A 23,382-nucleotide genomic window follows, 5' to 3' on the forward strand; every position below is an offset into this window, starting at 1 on the left:
TTCACTCAAACTCTTCCTCAGTCTCTTCTGTCATGATCATACGATTGCACTACCACATTCAGCACGGTCACCACTATCGATCAAACATAATTCCACCAAATCCTTTTCTCAAAAGAAGCCTTGCTCACTTCGCCCGCGTCTTCGCCACTAGCTTCGCCCTCCGCAGCATCCACGCTCCTTTTTTCGAACCTTGGCTGGGGGACCGCCATGCGCGATTACTGCAGATGCCGGGTGTGCTCTTTACGATGTGAAGAGTACGAGGTATACTATGTCATAACTCCACCATTTACAATCAGTACCAGGCTCAGCTACACAAGAATCCAAGGAGGGGGAAAACAAGGACAGGCGCAAATGGAGAATTGGCTACGACACTCGACAGACTGACCATTGGTATCGTCAGGTTCATCCTTCTGCTAGTGGCCGAGGTGCGCGGTATGGTGGTTGCCAGCGGGTGGAGGGGATGGCGCGTTTTTGTGATGGAAAGAGATGTCGTGGTTGAGATAATGTGTTTTGCACTTTCGGGGTCGTTTGCGGTGGTGCCTGCTTGGGTTACACGTCCAGTCCAGTCCGAGAACATCTATTTGGCACCGCCTGGGATGGCCTGGCAAGGTATTAGGTCCGTCAAAATGATTAGCTTTTTATCTCTTTCGGATGTTTGAAAGTCGTTCGAAGCACCTCCAGTGGTGTCAAACAGTGTACACTCAAAACCAGATTTTGATGAGCTCTTCACTAACAGCACTGGGAGTGAGCACTCCAGATTCGGTGAGAATGCCTGATATGAGGTTTGGAGGCTACAAAGGTGTTAGTTCACGTGACATCAAACAAAAACGTTAGACTAACCGTATAATCAACCGGATCCTCAGAGCTGCCGGAGCACTTTCTCCTGGTCTTGCCCTCTGAAACCCCCGAGTCCGAAAAATCCACGCCCTCATCCTCAACCGTATAACCACCCTGGCTCTCATTTTCAGTTGACACCAGCTCCCCCTCTTTTCCCACCTTAAAATCGAGGATGCGCTGTTTGATCGGCAAATCATACTGATTTAGCGGGAAGAGCTTGACGAACTTGTGGCTTTCCGCAACAACGTAGAACGGCTTCTGCTTAGCCTTTGCGAGCAGCCCGATCTGATACGTGCCAAGCCTCGAGATGATGCCTCCGTTCTCCACCACGCCCTCCGCCCCCACAATCACGATATCAATCTTTCCCAGCGAATAGGCCACGGCGGAATCGGGGATCGTCGCCACGGGTATGCCCCGCGCGCGCAACATAGCCACAATGGCGGTACCGGACCACTCCCCCTCTTGTGAGTCCGCGTCCGAGTCCAGCACGTAGACGACCTTGAAACGCACACTTCCCGTTTCGGCAACCGAGCGAAGCAGGGCAGCCACGACGCGTGAGCCGCCGTTTGTGAGCACCGTAGCCCCATCGCGGACCAAGTTCCGGCCAAAGCTTGCAATCTTGTTCCGACTAGCCTTTGCGCGCTCGGCGAACAGGCGACCGTTGGACAGCAGGTGGTTGCGAATGGCGTCGAAGTCGCCGGCGCCGGAGGGGGAGGCGACGCCCGCAGAGGGCCTGTTGAGCGTGGTGACGAGGTAGCGCTGGAAGAGGTCAGTGCCGGCGGAGAGCGAGATGGGGTTCGCGACGGAGGATTTGAGGGTGTTGGTATGCTTTTCGAGGTTGCGCATGGTCTCGGACACGGTTTGGGTGGAACTTGTCGCCATGGCTTCGACGAGGGCTTCGATGGCTGCTACGGGCATGGTTAGGTCGTGGTCGTTGGCCAGCAAGCGGTGGTATACGGCGACGACGTCGAATTCATCAGGCAGAGGGGTTTCTGTTGCCATTTTGGACAGTTTTTGACACGATGGTGGGGTTGAAGCTCGACTCACACTTGAACCATAAAGTACTTTCTGTGCAGTCACGGCCGTCCAATCAGAGGAGTTTGCTTTCTTGGCGTGCACAGGCTTTCACAACGGTGCAGACCAACGTCGTCCGAGGTAGCGGGTTGGGGCTTATAGGCTGTTCAACAAGCTTCAATCGAGAATTTTACAGGACTCCAGAGCACTTAATACGATGGTAAACGAGTGGACACGCTTCATCAGAATAGGAAACCCTTCCAATCGTAAGAAAGCATCATTATTCCACAGCCTTGCATTCATGTACGCCTGAACATTCTTGGCGTGCACAAGTCTACACAATTTCAGGATAATACCGTCTGAGGTGGCTCAGGAGGGTTTAAAAATTGTTCAAACCGTGTCTCTTACAAGTTTCTAAAAGGTTACCCAAGTGCTTCACACATATTTCTACTCAGAAGTAGCTTCCGTCCAGTTCTATCCAGCCTTCCCCGCGTTCTAAATTTAGCATACACACAAGATACACCAAACACGCGCTACGAAGCACCATTCTGCATACTTCCGCTACAAGTGCAGGATATCATAAGATGCATCTACAGTTGAACCAATTGTGGGGTTCGAAATGAGGCTGAGGCAAGGCTGAGCACCCGCAGGCATGGAACAAGCCTGGGCATGATGGCAGGCTGCATGAACCCGACTAGACTGGGGCCGAAACGACACAACACGTCCTCGATATCTTCTGCGCTTGCATTCTCGCCCCAGCCTGGGAGTTCTCTTCTCCTTTCAAGCTTCATTCTCTTCTGCCTTTTCAAATCGCGTGATATGTATGATCTCGGATGTCCACACGTTGAGAAGCTGTTACCCCCGTAGCTGCCTGGCCTCGAAACACCACCTCCATCATGTCGTTCGGAGTGTCGATTGGGGACTTCTTGAAGCTCTATGAGTCTGGAATGAGCGTGTATAAGAAATGTCAGTGTGGTGGTAGTACTTCATACGCGCAAAACGTGATGACTAACCGCGTCGCAGGTAGAGACTCGCCCGGCGAATACAAAACCTTGACCAACGAAGCCCGCGCATTGACAAACGTTTTGCAAGATCTGGCGGACAAAGTGGAGCAGGGAACGATACCAGAATCTAAGCGCCCCCAACTACTAGCTGTATACGAAGGAACCGTGGAGGTGCTCCAGGAGCTCGATGCGACACTCACTAAATATGCATCCTTGGACACAAAAAGCAAGAGAGCATGGGATAGACTCACATGGGATAGTGACCGATCGAAGAATATGAGGGGAAAATTGACAAGCAGCGTGGGCATGCTGAATGGGTTCTGGAACTCCCTAATACATGATAACCAGCTCATAATAATCGAAGCGCTTGGGAGACTGGAGAAAGACTATGCTGGGGGCCACAGGGAGGAGAGCAGGGCTTCCGTTGAGAGACTAGCATCTGCTTCAACTCGGCGTGGTGCAACTATCAGCGACGAATACTTAGACTCTCCGGACGACGATGATGAAGAGGACGAGGCGTGGCCACAGATCATCAGGGATCTTGAAGACGTGGGAGTGAGCAAGCAAGACGCGATAGAATACCGGGACTTCATGTACGCGCTTTCCGGTTACAAGACCTTGTTGACTGTGCTAATTTCCTGAAAGCATTGATTGGTTCGTACGAGCTGTCAATGAGGGCAGGCTTATGGAGAAATCCATCGAAGAAGAGGAGAGTCCTGATGCTGACAGCTTCACGCGTGACCTGCAACTAGCTCTTCCACCGGTTGGAGCTGGTGATAATCTCCAACGAATGCCAAGCTGGGAAACTCCCTCTTTTCCTCCAAGAGTAACGGTAACAAGGAAGGCTGTTGGTGCCCCTCCATCCCGTACAGCTACGCAACAATCCTCCCATCAATCCAGTCCTTTTCTAGAGAACTCTTCATCCTCAAGAACTAGCCCTTTGATAGGTACAACCAGCCCTCGTCCCAGTACAGACTCACTTTATAGTCCACCAGAGCGTGTGCCATCTAGAGAATGGGACCAACTGCCTGTCCCAGTCCAGAATCCACAGCTTGGCTCACAGTCGTCACTCAACATTCCATCTGGAACCAACACGTTTCCAGGAACAGGCTCCTCAGCTGCCGATCCACCACTAGCTGCACTTTACCAAGTGCCATCAATTGTGTTGCCGGAGAATCAGTCGAGCTCAACGCCAATGTTCTCGGCACATGGGGGCGCTTATTCACAGCCGCCCACCATCGTTCATCAAGCTGCAGTTCCTTCAGTATCGCCATCACCATCTCAGAGCCCAGCGCGACCACCAATTGCACCGCCCCCGGCATATGATCAACTGCAATCGACGCCGTCATCGACTGATTCCAACCTCATATGGACGGCGCAACTCATCGTGACCTCTTGGAACGATTGCGAATATGTTACGGCAGGAAAGCATCTTGAAGACCAGCTAGCAGCTGTTCGGCGTGGTGAATCCATCATGATGCAACACCAGATCGCTCAGCCAACAGCACGCTTGCTTATGCATCTAATAGGAGTCAGCGCATCATTCAGCGGGAACTTTCTTAAGGCCAAATCGTACTTCGAAGCCACAATGCGTGGTCCCTACACGAATGGTGCGAATATGGATGATGGAGATATTGCAGCTGCGCGCTGGCTGGGTGATACTTGTGTAGGTGTCTTTGCCCAGTTTAGTACCTCCCTAACTGTGCTAATCTTCTAACAAAGCTGCATCTCAATGAGCCTGAAAATGCTGGACTTGCGTGGGCAATGGCTCTGGACGGCCTCCTCGTCCGTTATGGCATAACACGGCATATCACAAGGCGCGTGCTGGAAGAATGTCGCATTCTTGACTTACGGCTGAAAGGACTGACCAACCTGGCAAACTCATTCTCCCGCTTCAACTTCGATTCTTCAAACGTATTCAAGACTACGTCGCATATGGATAAATCACGACTGGTGTCTTTTGCTCTTGACCGTATACGAGAGATCCATGGGAGCCCCGGACCCTACAATAGTAGTTATCAAAATTCTGCGGGAATCAACAGGACCTTCCGACCTCGTCTTGATTGGAAGGTCAGAGAGGGGTTTCTGATCCAACCACTAATCTCGCAGTCCTCGTGGCCACTACAGTATGACCCCTTCTTTTCACCGTTTGATGCTATTGCGCTCCTGTGCCGCATTTCAGCCAATACCATTTCACTTGACGGCACCAGTCAACAGTCTTTTGCTTACAACACCATCCCCACGGTCGGATTGGGCGGTTCCAAACACCTGGATTATGTAACACGGAGGGACCCACAATGGCTCGTGTCTGCAATGATGGATGGACTGAAGGCGTACGGCATTGAAGCGAAAGAAAAGGGGAACATGGTTTTCTGCCGGATTTCGCAAGTGAGATTCAAGTATGCATTCTTTGAAGCCATCGGGATCCGGGTCAAGAAGCTGCCGCTTAGGAGTGTCTATGGCATTAAAGTCACGGCGGTGTTGCATGCGACACGAGGCATGTGGAAGGGCCCGGCCCATGTGAACATGCTGGACTTCAACAAGGACTCAAGTGGTTTCCTGGACATTGTGAAGAGCATTCTAGAAAGGGCTGAGGACGAAGAGAAGATGAAAGAGGTGGGAATTACCGTGAGCGAGCCATTTGAGGGCACAGCGTCATACGGCAGCGTACACGTCAAGACAGGGGAAAAGATCTCGTACGGCTAGGTGTGTGCGCGCAAGACTCGTGTTGTTGCAGAGATCTGCAGCAATGAGGCCAGAAAGACAGCATGCTCGGGTGGCTGAGAGACATCACACGGGTCACAGCAGACGCCGCACGCGCAGATTGCTTCTCGCGTGAGGCTGCCAGCGTGGAGTACAGACAATGCGAAACGGACTGGCTTGGACATCAACCAGGACATCATTTCTCGCCCCGGATACCAGCAGCAACGGTTGGAATGAAGCATTCAGTCGACCACGGTTCTTATGACCAGGCTCAATTCTGGAACCGCGCGGGAAGTGGCAGGTTCCCAGCAGACACCGATGACCAGGTCCGGGAGCGCGGGTGTCGAAAGCCACTCCGAGAGCAGAATGAGTGGAGGACGTGAATGGACAAACTCGCAAATGAAATGCGCCTAGAGAATACACGCGGTACAATGGAGGCGCGTCTGCACTCTCGTTCGCACCGTCACACTTTGCATAACCGCACGCATATATGCTGTAGATAGCTCTCTATTGCCTACTTCCTATCTTTTGCAGACGCCTGTCGTTTCTTCCCGGCTGCTTTCGGAGGTGCAAGTTGGGTCAGTGGACGAGACACAAAGTTTCAACTTGACTCCAGCCGAGCTGCGGTGCGCGGTCGGCTCCTAACAGCGTCTACTCCGTGCCTATGAAGGAGGGCTTCCCGGTGGCATGTCAGCGGCCGTGCAACGTCGACCAAGTGGCAGTGAGGCCAAACGGGGCTCTGCATCCTTTGACGAGGGGTGGAAATGACTGCTGCTTGGCGCTGTGGGTATCCGAGCAGGCGCGGAGTATAGGCAAGGCCATCATGGTTGATATCAAGGCTTGAATAGTCTTGGCAGGTGCTTAGAAGGACGAAGAGAGCGACGAAGGATGGACGAGTGAGCACTATCGGCAGCAAATTGGTGAAGGCTGGTGTTGAGTTTCTAGGCGTTTGGAATAACGAAAGCGGCACGTTCGGGCTGGTCTAGCGCCGGCAGCCCTGTGGCGATCCCAACTGCTTCTCGTTTCAGTTTCACGCATTCGGGGCTTTGTGGGCGGCTGATTGGCTCCGGCCTGGCAGTGTTTGAGCCACGCCGCCCAGTGCAGCATCCCCAGGCCCATCACCACCCGCCGCCCTCGCAGCACATCGTCCTTCTTGCGGCGACGAGCCCAGGGCGCGCGCGGGAAGACGCTCGCTGCAGGGGCTAGCATGTCTGCCACCGCCAGCCCGCGATGAAGGGGCGGCCAGCGTTTGCAAACATGCTTGGCGCTGATCGACCCGGCCGTCCATGTCCATATCAATCTCCGCTTCTGCAAAACCCCGCCCTCAGCTCTTCTCTTTCTCATTCACCACCTCTGCTGCTCTCTGTTTCCTTCTTCTCTACCAAGCTGGCCCTTTGTGCTTCTTCACCACCCAACTTCCGTCCTTCTTTTCTGGCTCCGGCCTGACACTCTTTACGCCCGGGTCTTTGGCTTGTTGATATCGTCACTCTGCCACTTTCTTGCTGACTCCTCGAGCCAGTGTACAGCTTGAATCCTCAGCGCCAGTCGACCTGTCCGCTCCCTGCCCTGTACACTCCAGTCTTCACGGCTACGTTCATTCATTTGTGCATACTGTGTTTTGCACCCCTTCGACTCTCCCCATCAGCTTGTTGAACAAGCCTCGTCTAGTGCTTCGAGCATTTCAGCACCCATCGCTACCTTCCAAGCTCCCCGTTCACCATGCTGTTTACCAAAACACCGGCCCTCCTGTTGGCCTTGGCCGCTGCTCGTTCTGCTGTTGCCCACACCGTCTTTACCCATTTCTATGTCAATGGCGTCTCCCAAGTAAGCAATCTGAGCAAAGCTCATTCAATAATGATTAACGCATAGATGCGTAGGGTGTTGGTGTTGCCATGCGCATGAATAAGACGCCTGCGAAGGCGTCTTTCCCAGTCGAGAACTTGGCCAGTAGTGACATGGCATGCGGTAGGCATACAGTTTCCATCCTCATATCACACATACCTGGCCTTTCATAGTAAAATTGCATGGTGCTAACGATGGTCATCAGGCTTCGATGGTACCGAGGGTGTCTCCAGAGTCCAATCTGTCAAAGACGGCTCCACTCTTACCTTTGAGTTCCATTCATGGCCCAATGACTTTAGCAAGCAGTCTCTCGATCCGGGTCACAAGGGTCCTTGCGCAGTCTATCTCAAGAAAGTTAACTCTGCGGTTGAAGATCCTGGTAAGTCCACTCTCATACTCCTCGTATCAATCAAGCCTTGCTGACAAAATCAAAGGTACCGGTGACGGATGGTTCAAGATCTTCGATGATGGCTACGATTCTGCGAAGGACGAGTGGTGTACCGACCGTCTTATCGCTAACAATGGCCGCCTATCTGTCAAGCTCCCAGACAACCTCAAGGGAGGTGACTACCTTGCTCGTCCCGAAATCCTGGCTCTGCACGCTGCCGTTTCAGGCGATCCACAGTTCTATACTGGATGTGCTCAGATCTTCCTCGAATCCAAAGGAACCTTGGTCCCGGAGAGCACTGTCTCTATTCCTGGATACGTGAAAGCGGGCGAGGAGAGCGTCAGCTTCAACATTTACTACAATCCCACAAACAAGCCCTACCCGGTTCCCGGACCTAAAGTGGCCAAGTTGAAGGCTGGTCCATCTACTGGCGCAATCGAGACCACCCAGAAAGACGGAGTCAAGCCCGCTGGTTGCATCATGGAGAATGCCAACTGGTGCGGATTTGAGGTCCCGTCCTATACCGACGAGAAGGGCTGTTGGGCCGTAAGTAACCACACTTCCAGAGTTTTGTGATCAAGTTACTAATCGGTTCACTATTACAGTCAGCTCAAGATTGCTGGAATCAAGGTGATAAGTGCTACAAACCCTACCCGCCCACTGGTGCGGCGGGCTGTGACCTTTGGGAGAAGAAGTGCCAAGCCATCGACGACGCATGCAAGAACAAGCAGTTCACGGGCCCACCTAACAAGGGCAAAGACCTCACGCCTCCTCAAACTTCTATCGTCATCGGGCTTGTTATGCCTACCGAAGGCGCTGCCCAAGGAGGTGCCGACTCTCCCACGCCCTCGTCTGCCGTAGAGGTAGCCGCGAGCAGCGCTGGGTCTCCCAGCACATTCGCCGTTATCACCAGCGCTCCTGTCTACAGCAAGCCCGTTACGTTCATCAGCAAGTCGAAGACCGCTTCCACCTCGAAAGAGGCAGTTGAGGCTCCAGCTCCAACGTACAACCCCTACCTCGCTACCGTCACTGAGACAGTTGTCAAGACGGAGGTGGAGTATGTCACCTTGTATAGCAAGCAGCGACGGGATAGCCACGCCCGGAGGCATGTGGCTGGCCTGGATCGTTCATCGTAAGCGTGGCAGTTGCCGATGGTAGGATGTAAAACCAGCGTGACGACACGCTCCTATAGCCAGGTTCTAGAGCACTTTTATTTCTTGTACTTCTATTCCCCTTCGCTTCTACTCAATAGCAGGCCTTCAGCCATGTTAACGACCTAGGTTTGCCACTTCCCTTCCCTTCTTTGTGGTATGGTATTCCAAAAGCGGCATTTACTTCAATCTTCTCTTCTCTTATCCACCCAACTTTCCTACGGATAATGGGTGTCTTTTGGGCGTGTCCAGCTTGGCGAGTGGTTGATGGAAACTTGGACAGCATAGCAGAACGAAAATTAACGCTTTGACGCACGAGACACGACGTTTGATCCAGAATATCTTGATGATTGTGGCGACGTGATGAACAAGTTTTAGGTAAATGAATAAGTAAAGGAAAAACGGGAAAAACGGGTGTGGACGTAGCGGGAATCATACTAGCAAAATTCGAAGGGGACCTTCTTCTCATCCTCCCCCTCCACCTCCACAACACCACTACATTACCAAATCCCAATCTATCGCCACCATGGGCCGCGGTGAGAAGGTTCTAAACACGATACAGCTACTGCAAGGCCAACTCCGCGAGCGTTCATTAGTTGACAATACGTACCATCGTCTCCTGAAAATCTAAACAAAAAAAAAGAATTCTCCCATCATCGCGAATCGCACTCAGGCTTGCCGACGGAGCCAAAAAGAATAACGGAGGAGCAAAAGTTCGTCGGGCCGAGCCTGCACCTGTCCAATGGCTTGGTGAGTTTGCAAATCGATCAGAATGGGTCACACATTTTTCATCCAAATCTTTCAAAATGGATGGAGGCATTACACGCAGTGGCAAGCTACTTCACACCCTCCTATCTTGATACTGGATCTTATGCCTGAGGGTTTCTTTCATCGGAGCTATCGTATGAGTTCGTTCATCACGATATAGTTGATACCGGAATTAGTATTCTCGACCAGCGATGCGCTCACGTGATATAAACAAGCGTGGCAGCCTTCCATCAAACCACGGTAGAAGATCGTGAAAAACCAAAGTCTGTTGACATGACGCATGCACCGCACTTTACACTCGCGCATCTCCATGCGACTACAAGCCGCCATTTCTTTCTCATCCTATAGATCCCACACTTCGCTGTAGAACATCCTTTGCGTGTGTCCCAAAGGCTACTGCAAACCCACCTGTGCAGGAGCGAAATCTTCACCACTCGGCTAGCCCCAGCAGACACGTGGTAGTGAGCCTATTTCTGGACTGCTCCTTTCCTCCTTCGCCGTCGCCGTCCCCTCTCCACCCCATCCAACCTCCGCCAAACTATCAACTCCTCAGCCCACACACCACACCCCCTAGTCACCACAATGACCGCCGTTACCAACCTCATCGAAGCCTGCCAATGGGGTAGTGTGGCCGACGTCACCGCTCTTCTCAACGCTGGAGCTGACCCCAACCAGAACCACAGCGAAGCCCTCTGGCGCGCCATCGACGACGAAACCTACGACATCCTCGAACTCCTCCTCGCGCGCGGCGCACAGCCCAACATTGCCGACCCCCCTTACCAGATGTCTAAGATCTCCAAGATGACCACCGAGCCCTCCTGGGTCAAGCGCATGTACCAGAACCACGGCAGCCCGCTGCAGTACGCCTGCCTGCTCGGCGACATTCGCGCAGTGCGGCTGCTGCTCGACGCCGGCGCCGACGTCAACGAGGCGATGGGCTACTTCGGGAGCGCGATGTGGATCGCGTGCTGGCACGGGAAGATGAATGCGAAGATGAGGGAGGTGCTGCAGAAGATGTTGAGTGCGCGTGGATCAAAGGAGCCCGAGCAGATCGAGGAGCTGCAGGCGCCGTACCAGGTCAGGGACGTTGAGAGGCTGCCGACGAATATCTATATGATGCAGCGTGTGGATTCGTCCAATGACGACACGGAGAAGGAGGAGGCTGAGCGGGTTCGAAGGGTACAGAAGTTGCAGAAAATGTGATAGATGGGCGGCCCTGCTGTGGTCTGATGGTTCTTTTTCTGCTGGGATAGGATCTGGATGGAGGTTCTGACGGGCTACAGTACGGAAGCAAACGGCAACGAGAACACTTTTCGAACTACCGGAGCGATTTGGATTCAGAAAACGACGTCACAGTACGCATGACTGTACTGAAGCAGACAACGTATTTCAGCTAGCATCGAATTATGACGCCTTTGGGGTGCTTGGAGCGTTATCGGAACCACTTGAATTATGGAATTGGAAGTCAAAGAAGCCGGTTATACATACCTAGCTTACACAAGCTTGTTTGACAGGATAATTCAATTGCTTTTATTTCTGGTACTTACATTCGTGTAACACCTACAGATAGGAGCCAGCTTTCGCAGTCAGCCAGATGGCAACAGCGAATACGGCTCCTAGTGCCCCTACCCCAAGGACAATGGAAGATGTACTCGCAATCGGTGACCTATCGGCTTCCTCCATAGCCTTGATCTCATTCTCCAACCTTTGTGCCATCTTCTCTTTCGAAAACTCACCTTTGACCCTCTCCCGGCCCCACTTACCCATTTCTTGTAGACGTTCCTCACCAGCGCCATCCTCGAGTGCCACACGCATTACTTCTGTCCAGTCCTGCACTTTGCTAACGTCTCTTAGCCATCCAGTCTGGCCACTGATGACAGTCTCGGTTGGTCCGCCTTCATTGGCTGCTAGAACAGGTATACCGGCCATCATGGCCTCTAATGGCACAATGCCAAAGTGCTCGTTGCGGGGGGTATATACCAGGAGGCGAGAAGTAGCCAGCAGGGTCGATTTGAAGGCGGTAGGTACGGATTGGAGGAACAGAACAGTGATGTCATCAGGGACCGACATGGAGCTGATGATTGCCTTTGCTGTGGCATGTTTCAGGTTCAGCGAAGAGGCTAGGTCACAGAGCTCGTTGTAAGTTGAGACGTTCTCGGCGACACGGGCATCATAACCACCTGGGCATAATTAGCTTGCTACTTCTTAGAGGATTCATTTAGGAGATGATGACTTACCGGCAATCACGAGCCGCGATGTGCTTCTTTCATGCTCGCTCAACCCAGCGAACGCGCGAATGGCCAGGCCAACGTCCTTCTTCTTTTCAAACCGGTTGATGCTCAGTAGCACCTTCTTATTGGCCCACAACGGTTTGGCATCCTCAGAAGCATCCACTTGGGACGTGTCTACGCATGGATATACCACTCTTGGCTTCCTGTCCTTCAGGCACGGGAATGCTTCCGCGAAAACACCCTTCGTGAAGTTGCTATTGACCACGATGGCATCGCTGCAGCCTGTACTCCAGCTCTCTAGCCAGTCAAAGGGCCCCCTGTACAGCGTCTTCAACAATCCTCCTTTCTTAGCGAGAAGTTTGTCTGGGAAGTGGCAGTAGAATATGACCCTGACGTCGGGGAGCAAGAATCGAAGGAGGGGAATTCCAGCGCTGAGCTGGTCAACGAAGAATGCAGTGGGTCGCAGAGTCCGCAGCTCGGACGAGAAGAGGGCTACTTGTAGGATAAGGTGAAGCTGGCGAAGAATCGCGCAGAGGATGGAGAAGCGACCTAGAATGGTGGGGGGGACGACGGTATTCCCGCGGACGCGTACATTGAGGGTTCCTTTGTGTTGCAAAGCGGAGTCTCAGCTACCTTCTTCCAGTGTATGAGTGAGGTGTGATTGTGGCAGCTCAATTAGGTGCTTACCATTGCGCGCTTCGTCAAAACAGTGCCTGGGATCGCAGTGGGACGTGAAGACGGTGACTTTGTGGCCTAAACTCTGCAGTCCTACAGCGGCGTCGATAACGAGCCTCTCAGCACCACCGATTCCGAGATCGGGATGGAAGAAGACGATGTCCTGAGGTTTGGGAGCCATGGCGGGGAGTTGTGTGTTTTGGTGAAGTGTCGTCGTCTGGTGACGTTGCGACAAGGGCAAGGCTTGCCGAGTCTCTTTGATGCCTGTGCATCTGATCTAATGCTTATCCATCTACCTGAACTACCATAGCACATTCACTGTTCTCTACAGTGAACTCGACAACATGCTTTCCTCGTAGCCGCGCTCCACCTGTTCATTTAGATGTTCGCCATGAGGACTTGACATCCGCATACTCAGCCCTGAAATTCAGCCAAACACCCCCAATACATGCACCATCATGGGCCAAGGATACTCTTTGACCACCCTTTCGGCAGGGTCGGCCGGCATCGATGTCCCCGAAATGGCTGACCTCACGTATGAGCAGTCTCTGGGCACAGCGCGGTTCATGAAGTGCATCCGGGCTAAGCATAGGGATGGCCTGGTAGTCGCCAAGGTGGTCATGAAACCATACGCTAGCATCAAGCTAGATGAATATGTTCGCGTTCTCTTAAGTAAGCCTGCTTTAATGATTTGAACTTCTCTGATGAAACAGTCCTTAACTATTGTGCTTAGGGGAGAGAAAGGCCCTTGCCGACGTCCCAAACGCTCTAGGCTATCATCGCATCTTGGAAACAAGCACAAATGGGTACCTCGTCCGGCAGTATATTCACAACTCTTTGTATGATAAAATAAGGTATGTGTCTACGTTGGCCTGTATGAATGCTTTACTGAACGTCCCGTAGTACGCGACCTTTCCTCGAAGGTATCGAGAAGAAGTGGCTGGCTTTCCAGCTCCTTTGCGCCGTTCGGGATTGTCATGCACGAGACATCTTTCATGGAGATATCAAGACGGAGAATGTCTTGGTGACCTCTTGGAACTGGCTCTACCTTGCTGACTTCTCCTCATCTTTTAAACCCACGTACTTGCCAATCGACAATCCTGCTGATTTCTCTTTCTACTTCGACACGTCTGGTCGTCGGACGTGCTACCTAGCACCGGAAAGGTTCTTGAATGCCGGAGCCGAGCCAGAAGGCGACGGAACCATCACCTGGGCTATGGATATCTTCAGTGTTGGCTGCGTAATCGCTGAGCTGTTCCTCGAAGCTCCTATTTTTGACTTGAGCCAGTTGTTCCAGTACCGCCAAGATCAATATGACCCGAAGCGTGTTCATTTCAGCAAGATAACAGACAGTTCCATCCGAGATCTGGTGGTGCATATGACACAACTTGAACCAAACTCCAGGATGTCCGCAGAAGACTACCTAAATTGGATGAAGGAACTCCGTGGATTCCCAGACTACTTCTTCGAAATGTTGCACCAATATATGTATACCATCACAGATCCCACTTCTGGGCGCAAGCAAGTCACTTCAGGGACCGAGAACTTTGGCGAGTGCGACGATCGGATCGACGAGATTTTCAGCGACTTCGACAAGATCATGTTTCACCTCAATGCGCAGGATGATCGTCCATCAGTGCGAATGTCACGTCCAGCACAGAAAGCAGATGGTGGGCTATTCCCTCTCGTTATAGATATCCCAAACTATCAACACGAAGCGGCGAACAGACCAGGACCGTCGGACGATGGGACTCTCATCTTCCTTATGACTGTAGAATCTTCTCTGAGAGGAACCGCTAAAGCCTCTTCCCGCATTCGGGCTTTCGAGCTGCTGTTAGCATTCGCAGAACAATCTACAGACGAAGCAAAACTCGATCGTATATTACCATACATAGCAACCCATCTGGAAGACAAGGCGGATATGGTAAAGGTAGCTGCCCTACGGACGCTGACTCAATTGGTAAGACTGCAGCACACTCGGATTCTGCGATGCTCTGTTCCTGTACTAATTCTGGACAGTGCTCACTAGTTTCTGTTGCGTCGCCGATCAATGCAAACGTCTTTCCCGAGTATATCCTTCCGAGCTTGAACTCGTTTCTTCCCCCTCCTCCTGACGCGACTGACTCCGCGAGTCTGCTTATGCGGATCACCTACGCATCGTGCATTGGAACTCTGGCCACAACTGCCGCTCGAAACTTGGACAAGATGCAAGCACTTCGTGTTGACGTGTCTCTCCCAGATACCGAGCCTGAAGTCGAAGAGGATGACCCAAAGAACCGGAGTAATTCACGCATCTTCGATCTAGCGCGTGCCGACTTAATGTCTCAGATCGAAGTCCACACAAAAGCACTGCTCACGGATGCTGATTTCTCGGTCAGACGGGCTATGCTTGGATCTGTAGCAGATCTATGTAATTTCTTTGGGAGCTCGAAAGCCAACGACGTAATCTTAAGCCATCTCAACACTTACCTTAATGTTACAGATTGGCTTCTTCGAAAGGCGTTCTTTGAAACCATCGTCTCGGTCGCAGTCTATGTTGGTGCACCAAGCTTAGAGGAGTATATTCTCCCATTGATGGTACAAGGCCTTACGGACCCTGAAGAGTTCGTTATCGACAGAGTCATCCGGTCTTTCTCTACCATGGCAGAGCTCGGTCTATTCCAACGATCCAAGACCTGGGAATTAGTGGACATCGTGGCTCGCTTTACCATGCATCCCAACAGCTGGATTCGAGAAGCCGCAGCACAGTTCATCTCCGTTTCCACCTCTCATCTATCAATCGCCGATACGAACAGCATTCTATTCGACCTCATCAAGGTCTACTTTACAGTGAAGCCCTCCGAGTACTCGGAATTGAAGATACTAGACTCGTTGAAAAAGCCTTTACCCCGGATAATCCTTGAGATGGCTTCCACATGGGCGATAAAGGCCGAAAAAGGACTGTTTTGGCTTCCCCCGAACAAGAAAATACAGACATCCTCTGGATCCAGCCGAGAAGCAGGACCAACAGTCTCTGCAAGAGACTTGACTCCAAAAAAGGCCTTGAGCAGGATCACAAAGAATGATGAGGATGAGAAATGGCTTACTCGCCTCCGCAATGCTGGCATGAATTCTGACGAAGAGTTCAAATTAGTCGCGTTGAAGGACTACATCTGGCGTGTGGCACATCGAAAACGGAACGATGACAAGGCTGTGCCAATTTCGATGTTCAACGATATAGTAGCACTGAACGCTTTAGACGTTATACCGCATACTGTTCTGTTCGATCAGGGTAAGGAACTGCTCGAGAAAGTTCCAACTCCGGACACAGAAATGCAAACGCAGAGCACCGTGCCTCCCAGAACAATTGCGGATGCTTTGCTCGATGCTTCAACTACAGAAGAATGGCCTGCTACCCGCGCCAGAGCATCGTTGGCTGAACGGCTCACGCGAGAAGAATCGGCACTTGGACGTGGATCTAGCCCAACACCACCCAAATTATCCTCTTCGCCAAGTGCAGCACAACCCCCCCAAATACCACCTTTGGATGTCGAGTCACGTCGCTCTTCCCTTCAAGTACCCAGATCAGATCGTAGGGCCCACGACTCACCAAACGGTCAGTCGCCAGTCGGTTCGGTCGGTGGTATCACTTTCGGTGATCATAACCATGGTCTACGTCACAAGAATAGCGCAATGAGTCTGCTCAATATGGGTGACAACAAAGCCCATCCCGAGACTGGAACCACATCTACGAATGCTTTTGGCAAGGTTGATGGGGTTTCGACGCGAGAAAGCAGACAAAAAACTCAGCAACCCTCCCAATTGGCGGCGGCGCAGGCACATCATCGCCAGAGCCCTTCACGGATTCGATACAAAGAATCACATAACTATACGGGAAACGACCGAAACATCCTAAGACTGCTGGACTCATTGTACTTACAAAATTATCCTGCCGATGATATTGAATTCGGACCGCAAGTCCAGTCAGTTGACCAACAACCAATCAAACGTGGAAACGGTCAGCCATCTTCCTCGGCAAATCCATGGCGTCCAGAAGGAACATTGGTTGCCATGATTGGAGAACACACTGCTGCCGTCAGTCGGATCCTTGTTGCTGCGGACCATTCCTTCTTCATCACGGGATCTGATGACGGTTCCGTTAAAGTCTGGGATAGCTGGCGGTTGGAGAGGAACATCACGCACCGATCTCGCCAAACCTTCAAACTCAATGAAGGTGCTAAAGTTACGAGTCTTGCATTTATCGAGAATACTTACTCCTTCGTCTGCACAGGAAGCGATGGAAGTGTCTTCGTTGTCAGAGTCGACTATCAGCAACTTCCAGGCGGCGGCACCAAGTATGGGAGACTGAAAATGCTCAGGGAGTATCAACTTCCTGAAGGAGAGCACGCAGTGTGGTCGGATCATTACAAGAGCGACGTGCACTCGGTGCTAATGCTAGCAACCAACAACTCTAGAATCATAGCCTTAGAACTAAGAACTATGACCGAGTTGTACGTTCTCGAGAATCCTCTACAACATGGTACCCCAACCTGTTTCTGTCTTGATCGGAGACAGTACTGGCTGTTGTTGGGCACATCGCACGGCGTAATAGATCTTTGGGATCTCCGCTTCAGGCTTCGACTCAAGGCATGGGCATTCCAAGGCTCGTCTCCCATCCACAGAATCATTCACCAATCACTCGGACGGAGCAAGTTCAAGGTGCACATTGCCGGAGGGACTGGACAGGGTGAAGTCACGGTCTGGAACATGGAGAAACTCGTCTGTAAAGAGGTGTACCACACTGGTCTTTGCAAGAACAATCGCAAGGGTATGTCATTAATCGATGTGGACGAAGAAGGCCCAGGGGGCATGCTTGGCCGTTTCGCAACCTCGCTGGAGCCCGATGGCAACGTCAATATCGACCGCGGTATACGGGCAATGGTTATAAGAACCCAACCTACCGAGAAGGGGAAGGACTACGAAACGAAGCAATTAATCTTGCTCACTGCGGGCCCAGATTGGAAGGTTCGGTTCTGGGATACCGTACGTCCTGAGGCTTCGACGGTGGTCAGTGGGATGGAACTGGATGAAGGGAAGCCACAATATAGCACAGGCCAGCTTACCACGGAGACATTTGAAGTCAGGGAGCGACTGTCTCTACCCCAAGGCCAACAATCGTCTTCGAGCGGGCGGGATGGCAGCAGGGCATCTTCCAACACATCGGCCAAGCGGGGCAGCACGAAACCATCCAGGTCGTCTATTATCTCTTTGCAGCAACAGCACTTATTGAGGAGTCATATGGACAGTATCTTAGACGTGGCGTTGCTGGAATACCCCTACGGCATGGTGATATCGGCAGACAGATCAGGTGTTATTTACGTATTTCAGTAGCTGGCAAGAGAGAATATAGATAAAATACTATAAAATACTGGAGATATTTGGCGAGCTCTCTCAAGGCAAACTCCAAACTAAATCCATCCCGTGACTGCTGTGGCACTGTGGCTGGTGAAATTCATGGATTACTCGATTGGTACTAGCGCACCCCCGGATTTTTGGCGGCGGCTGGCGGGCGGCTCAATTTTAAAAACTGATGGTGACCGCACTCCACCCATAACACCCCACCTCCTCGTCCCAATCAGTAATCCACCTTTCGCGCCCACAAATAGCGTTTCGAATAACCTCCTCGTCCTAAAACTTCGAACAATTCCGACCTCACCTAGTGGTGGCCGCGCAAGATGAGGCTAACGGTGGACGTGATCCATGGCTCGCTCAGCTACATCAATCCCCTCCTAGAGCGCGAGCTGGATCTACGAGGTGCGTACACGCTGAAAAGAGCAGATGCTACACTTTGATGAGCTTCGTTGATATCAAACCTCTATTTGCGAGGCTACAGGTCACAAGATCCCCGCTATTGAGAACTTGGGCGCCGCCAAAGTGAGTAGCATCTCCACCTCATCCAATTCTAGCAGACACACAAGGCTCGCTACTGTAGACGAGGCAGTTTGAGTATTATTGGCTAACTGGCGGGCTCGCTTCTCTTCGTATAGGATCAAGACGCAATTGACTTCACCGACAACGACCTCTCTACTCTAGCAAACTTCCCCCTCAGTCCCCGGATACGCACGCTACTGCTAGCCCGGAACCGTATCACAACTATACAGCCTACCTTGTCGAAGAGCATCCCGGGTCTGTTTTCGCTCGTGTTGACGGAGAACAACATCTCAGAACTCTCGGATCTGAATGCGTTGGGCGGGTTCACGAACCTCACACACCTGGTCTTGCTAGAGAATCCAGTCACGAGGGATACGGTATGTACAATCTCTGGTCACTGTATGATATGGATTATCGGCCTGCGGTTGGATGGCTATTGGCGATTTCTATGGCCAAAGGCTAACAAATCAGAACTACCGCTCCTGGGTTATCTTCCTATGCCCGGCTGTCCGATTCCTCGACTTCAAGAAGGTCAGAGACCCGGAACGGAGCGAAGCCAAGAAGGTGTTTGGCACAACCGCGCAGCCATCAGCTTTGGCCTCAGAGGTATCTACCCCTCCATATCTTCACACGCATATTTACGTTTTCTGACAACTTCTAGATCTTGGGAACCAAGTCTCGCACATTCGACGCTGGATCGGCAGTGAACGGCGACGAATCTGCGTCAAAGGAGAACCGGGTGCAGCTCAGATTGACGGCGCCCCAACAAAAGCGACTTGAGACACTGCTCAAGAAGGCTACAACCATCCAGGAGATTGCGTGGTATGAGAAGGAGATTAGCGAAGGTCGGATACCCCGAGGCGTGTTGGAGTCTGGATCTCCTGAGATTATGGAGGAGTAGACTATTGGGTGCTTCATTAGGCTTCCCGAGGTCAGAAATCGTGCTTTTTCTTGTCCGAATTGGAGTCAGCGGTGACTGTCAAGGACATGTATCGCAAAGCAGTAGCTAGATGCAGTGGCTAGATGCATTAGCTTTGCACAAAATAATACCTAGTCAGGGCATCTCAAACGGTGCCAGATCAGACTACACACAAGGGAACATTCCACATGGTAGCAGCGAAGGTCTTTGGTTGCTCTTTTCAAATACGTGTCTCGATAACTTAATGTGTTTTTCCTAATCCGATCGATCGTTGGTATACGAGGCTGAGCCTCCCGGCTCCTATTGCTGCATGTTATTGAATAAACCCGCAGCCCATAGGTATCCTACAGCCCAAAGCCAAAACGCCCTTTTATGCAGACGATATCCACCTTAGTACCAACCTACCACCTCCCCCCTCGTCTCCCCCCTCCACCCCTCCCACCACCGCCATAGTTCCCTCCACCGCCTTGTCCTTGCCCGTAGTTTCCGTACCCCGATTGATTCGGCTGGCCATACCCCTGGTTCGCCTGCTGCTGAGGCGGCTGCTGCTGTCCTGGCATTCCCTGTCCCATGCTCGCCATGAACGCGTTGAAATCTAATTGCGACGGATCCGTGACACCTTGCTGCATCATAGCCGCCTGCATTGCCTGCATCATTTGCTCCTCATTCATGCCCATCATTCCGCCCATACCACCCATCCCTCCCATCGCTGCCATAGGGTTATTCTGCGCCGCAGGGCCAGTGGGCGCGCCGGGAACGGGAGGCGCCGCGCTGGAGTTTGGAGGCATGGGTGCGGCACCGAACATGCGCTGGAACTGCTCAGTTTCGGCTTTCTGCGCCGTCAGCGTCGAGGCCATGGACGCCTGCTTCTGGCGGTACATCTCCCACGTGAACTCGTCGAAGCCGTAGTTGAAGTAGTCGGACTGGTCGGCGCCGGGGAGCCGCCAGGGCTTGGTGCTTTCGGCGAGGTCTGTGGGTAGAGGTGGTGTTAGTAGTGTTCTTTGTGAGGAATGTTCGGGATGTAGGGCGTAGAAGACGTGCCTGCATCGATGTCGATTTGGGAGACGGTTTTGCCAACGGGCGGGTAAATGGGGTCGGCGTTGACGTCTATTGTAGACGTGCGGACTTCTGGGAAGCTGGTTCCTAGTTGTTGGGGTACGCCGGGAGCTGTGGGAGTCGCTAGAGAGGCCTTTGCGGCGCTTCCTTGTTGCTGCGCTGTGCGAGTTGAAGAGGGCTCAGCGGGCGCCCGTGATGCTTCCTTGGTCGACTCGGCGGCAGCTTTTCTACTGTGTGTCAGAATGGCGGCGGAGAGCTTCCTGATGGAGGTTCGAAGGGATCGAAGTCTAAACGAACTCACGTTGTGGGCTTTGATTCTTCCTCTTGGGGCCGGTCTGTGATTATCTCGATGTCCTGCGGCACGTCAATAGCTGGTACGAGTGTGCTTTGACTTAGTGCTGCTCACCGAGTCGCTCTCCTCTTCCTCTTCCTCTTCCTCCTCCTCCCCGGACTCGAGCTCTGCGTCTAAAGTGTCGTCTTTATCTGCCGCTGGCCCATTGGACGCGCCCTGCCTGGCCTCAGTTTGGTCGCCGCCGATAGCATTGGAACTTTCCGGCCCATAGAATTCATCGTCGTCTTCTTCCATCCTGAGGTCGACTTTGGGATCGAAAGCTCGATTGCTATGCGGGTCCCACGGGACAAGGGTGTAGATTTTCTCGTAGACTCTGTATACCTGGCGAGCCTCGCTCAAATGGATTTTCTCTCGGTCGGTGTAGGGGCGTCTTGCGCCGAAAAGGACCTGGAGCAATCTCTTGGTGATAATGAACTTCGCCTTGGTCGTGTCGTCGCTGTGGAGTGGGATGGTTCAGCACAGAGCTCTCTGCACGTTCGTAGCGTGAAACCTTAATTCACAACACCAAGACTTACAGATACGGCTCAATAGTACACGACTTGTAGGCCACCACCTCACCCGGATTCGCGTTCACGCGTTCTTGTGCTAGCCTAGCCTCTCTCTCCACACGCATCTCTCGGTTTTTTTCCCTTCTCCGGTCCCTTTGCCCGGCCCTTTTGTGGCTCCGTATCGGAACAGGCCGCCATTCCCCATTTTCCATTGGAGTGACAACCTCGATAGAATCTCTCGATCTACACTCTAGTAGCGGCTTTCTGGACTCGACCTGTCTCGGACTTTGATTTCGCGGTTCGTTGGGACAAGCGCGCTGCCTGGACAGGCGCCCTTTACACGGCTAGCATTTTCTAGCAGTCTCAGACGCGCCTTCACCAATTCACCACCTCACGCGTCGGCTTAGGCAAGGACACCACAGGGCGCCTCTTCAAATACATCTCTGGCAGCGTTTCTTCGACATCTCCAGCAATCATGGCAGGCTTTGGGAGGTCCAACTCGTTGAGCATTAATACAGGAAGCTCGCTTTTGTAAGCCACCTTTCTCTTGAAAACCACATATGCGCGTACTTTGCAGCTTGTACTGACGGTCATCTGCCTTATAGTGGGAACACCAATGCCAACCAAGGCCAGCAGAGCGCGGGACTCTTTGGGGCATCGACAAACGCATCCCAACCACAGCAAACCGGCGGCCTCTTTGGCCAGGCGACATCGCAGCCGCAGAGTGGAGGACTCTTTGGTCAATCAGCAACAGCGCAGCCTCAGCAGAGCGGAGGGCTCTTCGGGAACCTACAAAAGCCTGCCCAACAGCAGACGGGGAGCTTGTTCGGACAATCGACTGCTCAATCACAACCGCAACAGCAACAGGCTGGCTCGTTGCTAGGGGGAAATCTGGGACAGCAGAACCAAAATCAACCCCAATCGGGAGGACTATTCGGAAACCTAGGCCAGCAGAAACCCGCCACACCGTCACTATTGTAAGTAAGGGGTGCCGTCCTCACGGTTCTTTGTTGCACACGCATGCAGACTAACATTCCTTACAGCGGCTCTACTCAAGCCAAACCCTCCCCTTCGTTGTTCGGTGCCTCCCTCCAACAACCTCAGCAGCAACAGACACAGCAGCAGCCATCTCTATTCGGTGGTATGGCACCTCAAAACACACAAACCAACACCCTCGGAGGCGGTCTAGGCCAATTCGGTCAAAGTCAAACGCAACCAACAGCGTCCTTCTCACAGCATACAGGCGCCGGCCTCGGAATCGAGGATGCCACACGAATCCGCGGCACAACCCAGTTCACAGACCTCAAGGTTGCCCTGCAGAACGAAATCGCAACCATCGAGCAATCCATCCAAGACCACATCACCTGGGCGCGCAAGAACACCGAATCCCTCGCCGCGCACGGCGCCCACGTGGCCCAGCTGCCGCCCGATGTCGCATACGTGCAAGAGAAGTTCAAGACCATGGAGCTGGCCATGGACAACGACGTCGTCGCGCTCGACCACGTGAAGCAGACGCAGAAGAAGGACGAACAGGATGTGCAGCTCCTGCAACGCGCGATCCAGAACATGGCGCTCCCGCAACACTACCACTACGCTAGCATGCGGGGTCTGAATGCGGCGAACGCCTCGATATCTGCAGCGGCGGCGGCGGGGGACGACGACGATCAGTACGGCAAGCCGGTGGACCTGGTCGCGTATTTCTCGCAACGCGGCGAGGTGCTGGATGCGACGCTGACGCAGTATAACAAGCAAATCCGAGAGATTGAGGCGCATCTGCGGACGGTGGAGTCGGGGGCTGTGCAGCGGGAGAGAGAGCTGATGGCTCAGGCGCAGGGTGGTAGTCCGCGTGGGAACGAGAAGCAGGAGCTTTTCGATGCCTTGAAGGCCATTGAAGGGGCAATCTTCCAGGTTGCTAGTAAGGTGGGCACGGCGCGGGAGATGGTCGTCAAAGAGACCTTAGGGGCGGTGGGAACGTAGGGCAATCGTGATGGATGTCAATGCCTTGGATCTTGCATGTTTGAGCGTCTGGGATGGCACTCATTGG

General features: G+C 52.7%; 9 protein-coding genes across 9 annotated transcripts; 6 read left to right on the forward strand and 3 right to left on the reverse strand.

Moving 5' to 3' along the window:
• Positions 1-701: 701 nt before the first annotated feature.
• Positions 702-1,839, reverse strand: BDZ99DRAFT_375602 (nagb/rpia/CoA transferase-like protein; the record flags this gene model as incomplete). The annotated part of the gene is made up of 2 exons (XM_033714986.1): positions 702-791; positions 841-1,839. 2 exons carry the CDS (start codon positions 1,837-1,839, stop codon positions 702-704), a joined length of 1,089 nt encoding a protein of 362 aa, XP_033583149.1.
• Positions 1,840-2,747: 908 nt separating this feature from the next.
• Positions 2,748-5,561, forward strand: BDZ99DRAFT_471447 (uncharacterized protein; the record flags this gene model as incomplete). The annotated part of the gene is made up of 4 exons (XM_033721724.1): positions 2,748-2,817; positions 2,875-3,448; positions 3,501-4,521; positions 4,578-5,561. 4 exons carry the CDS (start codon positions 2,748-2,750, stop codon positions 5,559-5,561), a joined length of 2,649 nt encoding a protein of 882 aa, XP_033583150.1.
• A 1,307-nt stretch (positions 5,562-6,868) lies between these two features.
• BDZ99DRAFT_566044 (uncharacterized protein) lies at positions 6,869-9,276 on the forward strand. Its single transcript, XM_033727539.1, has 5 exons — positions 6,869-7,382; positions 7,436-7,523; positions 7,606-7,779; positions 7,835-8,334; positions 8,394-9,276. Exons 1-5 carry the CDS (start codon positions 7,278-7,280, stop codon positions 8,922-8,924), a joined length of 1,398 nt encoding a protein of 465 aa, XP_033583151.1. The 5' UTR covers positions 6,869-7,277; the 3' UTR covers positions 8,925-9,276.
• An 827-nt stretch (positions 9,277-10,103) lies between these two features.
• On the forward strand, positions 10,104-11,102 carry BDZ99DRAFT_130636 (uncharacterized protein). Its single transcript, XM_033712611.1, has one exon. It carries the CDS (start codon positions 10,290-10,292, stop codon positions 10,908-10,910), a length of 621 nt encoding a protein of 206 aa, XP_033583152.1. The 5' UTR covers positions 10,104-10,289; the 3' UTR covers positions 10,911-11,102.
• Positions 11,103-11,267: 165 nt separating this feature from the next.
• Positions 11,268-12,794, reverse strand: BDZ99DRAFT_514795 (mannosyltransferase; the record flags this gene model as incomplete). The annotated part of the gene is made up of 3 exons (XM_033724909.1): positions 11,268-11,887; positions 11,945-12,541; positions 12,626-12,794. The coding sequence occupies 3 exons, from the start codon at positions 12,792-12,794 to the stop codon at positions 11,268-11,270; spliced, it is 1,386 nt and encodes a 461-aa protein (XP_033583153.1).
• Positions 12,795-13,071: 277 nt separating this feature from the next.
• BDZ99DRAFT_542462 (uncharacterized protein) lies at positions 13,072-18,054 on the forward strand (the record flags this gene model as incomplete). Its single annotated transcript, XM_033726761.1, has 5 exons — positions 13,072-13,285; positions 13,347-13,467; positions 13,517-14,537; positions 14,633-15,023; positions 15,096-18,054. The coding sequence occupies 5 exons, from the start codon at positions 13,072-13,074 to the stop codon at positions 17,981-17,983; spliced, it is 4,635 nt and encodes a 1,544-aa protein (XP_033583154.1). The 3' UTR covers positions 17,984-18,054.
• Positions 18,055-18,327: 273 nt separating this feature from the next.
• BDZ99DRAFT_433195 (L domain-like protein) lies at positions 18,328-19,861 on the forward strand (the record flags this gene model as incomplete). The annotated part of the gene is made up of 5 exons (XM_033717387.1): positions 18,328-18,406; positions 18,486-18,526; positions 18,640-18,900; positions 18,995-19,129; positions 19,185-19,861. The coding sequence occupies 5 exons, from the start codon at positions 18,328-18,330 to the stop codon at positions 19,422-19,424; spliced, it is 756 nt and encodes a 251-aa protein (XP_033583155.1). The 3' UTR covers positions 19,425-19,861.
• On the reverse strand, positions 19,773-21,222 carry BDZ99DRAFT_130669 (uncharacterized protein). The gene is made up of 4 exons (XM_033712612.1): positions 20,905-21,222; positions 20,800-20,852; positions 20,484-20,725; positions 19,773-20,412 (listed from the first exon to the last, which is right to left on the reverse strand). The coding sequence occupies exons 1-4, from the start codon at positions 21,082-21,084 to the stop codon at positions 19,844-19,846; spliced, it is 1,044 nt and encodes a 347-aa protein (XP_033583156.1). The 5' UTR covers positions 21,085-21,222; the 3' UTR covers positions 19,773-19,843.
• A 409-nt stretch (positions 21,223-21,631) lies between these two features.
• Positions 21,632-23,315, forward strand: BDZ99DRAFT_542490 (uncharacterized protein; the record flags this gene model as incomplete). Its single annotated transcript, XM_033726762.1, has 3 exons — positions 21,632-21,869; positions 21,977-22,315; positions 22,382-23,315. The coding sequence occupies exons 1-3, from the start codon at positions 21,814-21,816 to the stop codon at positions 23,313-23,315; spliced, it is 1,329 nt and encodes a 442-aa protein (XP_033583157.1). The 5' UTR covers positions 21,632-21,813.
• Between the last annotated feature and the right edge of the window lie 67 nt (positions 23,316-23,382).

Source organism: Mytilinidion resinicola, assembly GCF_010093595.1.
Source record: "Mytilinidion resinicola strain CBS 304.34 unplaced genomic scaffold BDZ99scaffold_2, whole genome shotgun sequence".
NCBI classification, from domain to species: domain Eukaryota; kingdom Fungi; phylum Ascomycota; class Dothideomycetes; order Mytilinidiales; family Mytilinidiaceae; genus Mytilinidion; species Mytilinidion resinicola.

Bases quoted from the DNA above. Each gene is read 5' to 3' on its own strand.
- BDZ99DRAFT_566044 (XM_033727539.1), top strand. From the start codon at position 7,278: ATGCTGTTTACCAAAACACCGGCCCTCCTGTTGGCCTTGGCCGCTGCT. The intron at 7,524-7,605 runs GTAGGCATACAG...GATGGTCATCAG, and splicing joins CAGTAGTGACATGGCATGCG to GCTTCGATGGTACCGAGGGT. The intron at 8,335-8,393 runs GTAAGTAACCAC...TCACTATTACAG, and splicing joins ACGAGAAGGGCTGTTGGGCC to TCAGCTCAAGATTGCTGGAA.
- BDZ99DRAFT_130636 (XM_033712611.1), top strand. From the start codon at position 10,290: ATGACCGCCGTTACCAACCTCATCGAAGCCTGCCAATGGGGTAGTGTG.
- BDZ99DRAFT_130669 (XM_033712612.1), bottom strand. From the start codon at position 21,084: ATGGAAGAAGACGACGATGAATTCTATGGGCCGGAAAGTTCCAATGCT. The intron at 20,853-20,904 runs GTGAGCAGCACT...GACGTGCCGCAG, and splicing joins AGGAAGAGGAGAGCGACTCG to GACATCGAGATAATCACAGA. The intron at 20,726-20,799 runs GTGAGTTCGTTT...GACACACAGTAG, and splicing joins GAAGAATCAAAGCCCACAAC to AAAAGCTGCCGCCGAGTCGA.